The 5,920-nt window shown below is 39.5% G+C and overlaps 2 protein-coding genes across 2 annotated transcripts; both read right to left on the reverse strand.

Annotated features, from left to right (window-relative positions):
* Positions 1-2,060: 2,060 nt before the first annotated feature.
* Positions 2,061-2,747, reverse strand: LOC138892412 (uncharacterized). The gene is made up of 2 exons (XM_070176124.1): positions 2,642-2,747; positions 2,061-2,518 (listed from the first exon to the last, which is right to left on the reverse strand). The coding sequence occupies exons 1-2, from the start codon at positions 2,745-2,747 to the stop codon at positions 2,061-2,063; spliced, it is 564 nt and encodes a 187-aa protein (XP_070032225.1).
* A 105-nt stretch (positions 2,748-2,852) lies between these two features.
* LOC117277165 (uncharacterized) lies at positions 2,853-3,861 on the reverse strand. Its single transcript, XM_070176125.1, has 3 exons — positions 3,670-3,861; positions 3,185-3,617; positions 2,853-3,079 (listed from the first exon to the last, which is right to left on the reverse strand). Exons 1-3 carry the CDS (start codon positions 3,859-3,861, stop codon positions 2,853-2,855), a joined length of 852 nt encoding a protein of 283 aa, XP_070032226.1.
* Positions 3,862-5,920: the final 2,059 nt, after the last annotated feature.

Genomic DNA, 5,920 nt, shown 5'->3' on the forward strand with positions numbered 1-5,920 from the left:
GAAACTCCCCTTACATGGCTTTGTATATGTGTCTTACGAAGAATCTCTCCATCAGATTTACCTCCTCTTCTGTATATCCAGAAACCTCAAAGTAGTTTTTTGCCTTGAATATCTTTTGGATGACCCATGATGCACTCTTTGGCTTTGTATTCCATATAGTGTTCCCCTTTATGTAGTATGCATGAATCCACTAGACCCACAACTTTTCCTTCTTTGTACGAATGTTCCATAAGAGCTTGCAAATAGCTGCTTTATTCCACAGCTCCACATTGATGGAGTTTAGTCCTCTTGCTACCTTTGTAGCACACAGTTTATCCCAGAAAATCAATGCCTTTTTGGTAGGTTCAACAGCTCTTGCCCATAAGAATCTCTTGTATATTATTTCTATGAAATGAATGATTTACTTTTGCAAAATGAATATCTGAGCCCAGAATGTTTGAATTGCAACTAGAACACTTTTAATTAGCATTGCTCTTCCATCATATGACAAAAAGTTTGTTGTCCAACATTGGATCCTGCTTAACATTCTATCAATTAGAGGCTCACATTGGATAGTTGATAACCTCTTGGTGCTCAAAAGAACCCCCAGGTATCTAAAAGGTAGTTCTCATTTAGTGTACCTAGCATGTCCATAATATGTTGTTGAGCCATGTTGTTCACTCCACCAAAGTAAATACAACTTTTGTTAGGATTTGCAATTAGTCCTGAGGCTACAAAAAATACTTGAAACTGTTGATGGAGTATCTTGACTGATTGCATGTAAAAAGAAGTAGATCATCAGCAAATCCCAATTGCACTAAGTTGACTTTGGTACATTTTGGGTGAAATTTAAACTTTTTGTTATCCTTCAATGGCTTCAATAGTCTGCTAAGATACTTCATGGCCATCACAAATAAAACTGGAGATAGGGGATCCCCCAGCCTCAGTCCTTTCCTTGCATCAAATGGTTTAGCTGGCTTATCATTAATTATTACAGAATAGGCAACTATACCAATATATGTCATTATCCACTTCACAAATATTTCAGAGAATCCCAACATCTTTATCACTTGTTCAATGTATACCCATTCCACAGAATCATAGGCTTTCATATCTATTTTGAGCATGCATCTAGGGAATATGTTCTTCCTCCCATAGCCTTTTACTAATTCATGGCTCATAATGATGTTATCAGTGATCATTCGACTTGGTACAAAGGATGTTTTGGAAGTTATCTATTAGGTCTGTCATAACTTCCTGTAATCTTGCTATTAGGATTTTTGATATTATCTTGTATAGTACTGTGCAGCAGGAAATAGGCCTGAATTCCTTGATGATAGTTGGGTTCTTGACTTTAGGGATCAAAGTAATAGTGGTGCAGTTGATGGCTTTGCACATTTCAGCATTTTCACAAAACTCCATTACTGTTGCAGTAACCTCATCACCCAATATGTGCCATGTCTTCTTGAAGAAGTAGGAGTTATAACCATCACATCTCAATGCTTTATCATCATCAATATCTAGTATAGCTCTCTTTATTCCTCTCTAGTAACTGGCTTGATTAGCTGTAGTTGTTGCTGCCTGCTTAAAGTATAGCCTTTCTAAATGATCTCTGGGATAACTACTGGCATTTGTGAAGATGCTGTACCAAGTAGTTTTTTGTAGAAATTCAGTATTTCCTATTCTACTTCAATAGAACTTTGAGGAATTTGCATTGCACTGTTAGTTAGTCTGCCAATATGATTCTTTGCTTGCCTGTTTTTCACACAAGCATGGAAGTATTACGTGTTAGAATCCCCTAGTTTAAGCCACTTAATTCTTGACTTCTGCTTCAACACACTCTCCTCAACCTCCAATAACTTTTCCAGTCCAAGTTTTGCAGCCTTTTCTCGTAGTATTGCCTCAATGTCATTTCCTGGGAGTGGCATCTGAGCTTTGATACCTTCTAATTTGTTTCTTGCTACTTGAATATTGTGCCCAATACTATTGAATTCTTGGTTGTTCAGCTGTTTTAGAGCTTCTTTTAGCATTTTGAGCTTATTCCACACATTTAACATTGCAGTTCCCCTGTGCCTATTTCTCTAGAATTGCTTAACTATTTCACCAAAGTCTTGGTGACTTTCCAAACAATTGAGAAACTTCAAAGGTCGCCTACCTTCTTGATTAGTACCATCATTAGCTACACTCAAAGGATAGTGATCTGAGAAGCCATGATTCATAATGATCCCCTCCATGGCCGGCCATTTCTGAATCCATTCTGCATTTACCAATATTCTATCAATTCTACTATGGATATGGTTATTTGTCCAGGTGAACTTTCTCCCCACTGTTTTGAGTTCATCTAACCATGTACCCAGTATGAAGTTTTTGAAGTCTCTCACCTCTATCTCTTGTACTGAATTCCCCTGCACTCTATCCTCACTAGATAGTATAGTATTAAAATCCCCTATTATTAAGCTAGGGCCACTGACTCCATCCATAATTATCTTCAGGTCCTCCCATAGTCTATTTCTGTCTTGTATAGTATGCATTCCATAGACTGCACCAAAGTTGAAATTTATTATGTGCTGATTCATGATCACATGCCCTACTATATATTGTTCATGTATTCGGATAACCTCAAAATCCACATGTGTTTGATCCTATACTACCCAAATTCTACCTCCTAGTGCCTCATCATAATTAGCTACCCATTTCCAATTACTAAAAGCCTTCTTCATTATTGAAACAACATTGGTTGCCTTGACTCTATTCTCTAGAATAGCCATAATTACCACTTTATTCTCTCTACAAAAATTGTTTAGTTCTTTTTGCTTATACACTTTATTCAATCCCCTAACATTCCATGTATGATATTCATCATGATATAGTAGTTATTTTAGAGCCTCCTCCTCTGCCATTTCTACTCTCTGACCTTTTGCCCCCTGAGCTTCATATAGTTGCACAATCTTCTGGGCTGTGTCAACTAGTGCTTTGAATACATTGCCAATGTCTACTTCATTATCTCTTATGGATCCCATATTCTTCTTTGATGTAGACTTTCCTCTAGCAAGTTGCCATTGTTTTTCATTTCCCTGCTGGAATGGTAGCTCATCACCTTCTGATTACAGTTGATCAAGGAACCTACCATGAGCATCAATTTTGTCCACATTAGGATCAAGCACCCTCACTATTCTCCTTTCTTATTTTTGTTTCGGTTCAATACCTCTCTCATGTCCTCTCTCCTGGTTCTGCTTCTTTTGATCTCTACACGAGTGGCCTATTTGACAATATGTCTGGCAGTACTGAGGTTTCCAGTCATATTGTACCACCTGCTCGATCACCTTGCCTTTAGGGTCATATAATTTTATTAGCCCTGGTAAAGGCCTAGTGATATCCATTTCAATTAACACCCTAGCATATGAGACTCTATCAGCCACTGTAGTACATGCATCAACATACAGAGGCTTTCCCAAACCACTCCCAATTTTGCTTAGGGCCAGATTACTCCAATAGTTAAGTGGTAGCTTAGGGAATTTGATCCATAGAAGCTTGGTTTTAAGCACTTCCACATTAAAATCAAATCCTTCCGTCCATGGTCTAATTATGATTGGCCTACTACTCATAGTATATGGACCATTCAAGCACTTCATCCCTCTCTTCATAGCTATTCATCAAAATTATGAAATACCCATCGTTATGGAAGAATACCTTAGGTTTTTTGACCTTACTCCACTGGTTAGCTATGAAGCGCTCAATTGCCCCAATAGTTGGAGTATTTCCCACCACGTACAAGATTATTGCTCGATTCCACTTCTGGTTTTCCTCTGCAATGTCCTCTTCCAATAGTTGCATTACAACTTCCCCGTCCTGTAGCACCGGAGGGATGTAGGATAAATTCATACCCTTAGGTGCAAATTTGTTCTCCTAGAGCAAACCTGCCCATGATCTTTCCGTGTAAACATATGTTGGAGACTCTAGTGATCCAAATTGTAAACATGTGTACAATAGCTGCTAACTCTAAATCACACACCGTATAGTTCTCTTCATGGGCTTCAACTAACGCGAAGCATAGGCAATCATCCTACCATCCTGCATCAACACACACTCGATATTAACCCTCTAAGCATCACAATAAATTGTATATGATGTTGATCCTAAAGGCAAAAGCAATATTGAAGTTGTAGACAAGGCATTCTTGAGCTTCTGAAAGCTCTCCTCATACTCGTTTGACCACCTGAATGAAGCACCCGTCTGAGTCAACTTATTCAATATGGCTGCAATGGATGAAAACTCCTCCACAAAGCGGCAATAATACCCAGCAAAACCCAGAAAACTCCTGATCTTCATGGTAGTACAAGGTCTGGGCCAACCTTTAACTGCCTCAACCTTCTTTGGGTCTACCTTAATCCCCTCGCTGGACACTACATGGCCCAAGAACACAACAGAGACTACCCAAAACTCACACTTGGAGAACTTAACGTATAACTTCTTTTCCCTCAAAACTTGGAGCATAGTCCTCAAATATTGCTCATGCTCCTCCCTGCTACGGGAATACACCAGGATATCATCAATGAACACAAAGACAAAAGAGTCCAAACAAGGCTGTAACACACTGATAATTAAATGCATGAATGTTACTGTGGCATTAGTCAAGCTAAAATACATCACAAAAAGCTCATAATGCCCATATCTAGTCATGAAAGTTGTCTTAGGAATGCCCGATGCTAGATTTTCAACTGGTGGTACCCCGATCTCAAGTCAATCTTAGAGAACACCCTAGCATCATGAAAATGATCAAAAAAATCAACAATGCACGATAGTGGATACTTATTCTTGATAGTAACATCGTTCAATCGCCTGTAGTCAATGCACATCCTCATGGAACCATATTTCTTCTTCACAAACAATATTGGTGCACCCCAAGGTGAAACACTTGGCGTGATGAGACCTTTATATAGAAATTCTTGCAACTGTTCCTTTACTTCCTTCAACTCTGCTGGAGCCATGCGATATGGTGGAACAGATATGGGCTGAGTGCCCGGTGCCAAGTCAATACAAAAATTAATATCCCTACTGTGTGGCGTTCCCGGAATGTCTATAGGGAACATATTTGGAAACTCAATCACTATAGGGACCGAATCAACCGTAGGAGCATCATCACTAACACATCTAACAAAATCTAAGTACGCCAAGCACCCCTTCTCCACCATATGTCACCCTACTAGGAATATGACCCAAATAATCTCTCCATTCCAACCTTGGCAACCCCGGCATAGTCGACTTCACGGTCATAACATGTCGATCAAGAATAGCAAGGTTCGGATATAGCCAATTCATATTCAAAATCACATCAAAATCTACCATATTAAGCAGCAGAAGATCAACCTAGTCTCATAGCCACCAATAACCACACAAGAAAAGTAAACACGATCCACCACAATTGAATCCCCAATGGTTGTAGACATAAAAATAGGTGTAGCAAAAGAATCATGAGACATATCAAAATACGAAGCAAAGTAGGATGAAACATACGAATAAGTAGAACCTGGATCAAATAAAATGGAAGCATCTCCATGACCGAATGGAACAATACTTGTAATGACTGCATTTAATGATACTGCCTCAGTCCTACCAAGGAAAGCATAAAAATGAGTCTGGCCTCTCCCTCGAGGATGACCTCTACCCATGTGTCCCCCACCTCTAGCTGGCTATGTATGTGCTGTAGCATCTGGAGCAGGAATCATAGCCGGAGTACCCTACTAAGGTGCACCCATCTGAAGACTGGACAATATTTCACAGTGTACAATATCACCACATTCAAAATAACCTCTCTGTTGGCGTGGCTGTTGGAACTGATCTTGCCCTGGACGACTGAAATAGCTGTTGTAGGTACCCCATGCAGAAGGTGCGCTGAAGGATGACTGTTAGGTATGGGTGCTTTGAAATCCATGGCTAGCTT

Source organism: Nicotiana tomentosiformis, chromosome 5 (genome assembly GCF_000390325.3).
Source record: "Nicotiana tomentosiformis chromosome 5, ASM39032v3, whole genome shotgun sequence".
In the NCBI taxonomy this organism is placed as follows: domain Eukaryota; kingdom Viridiplantae; phylum Streptophyta; class Magnoliopsida; order Solanales; family Solanaceae; genus Nicotiana; species Nicotiana tomentosiformis.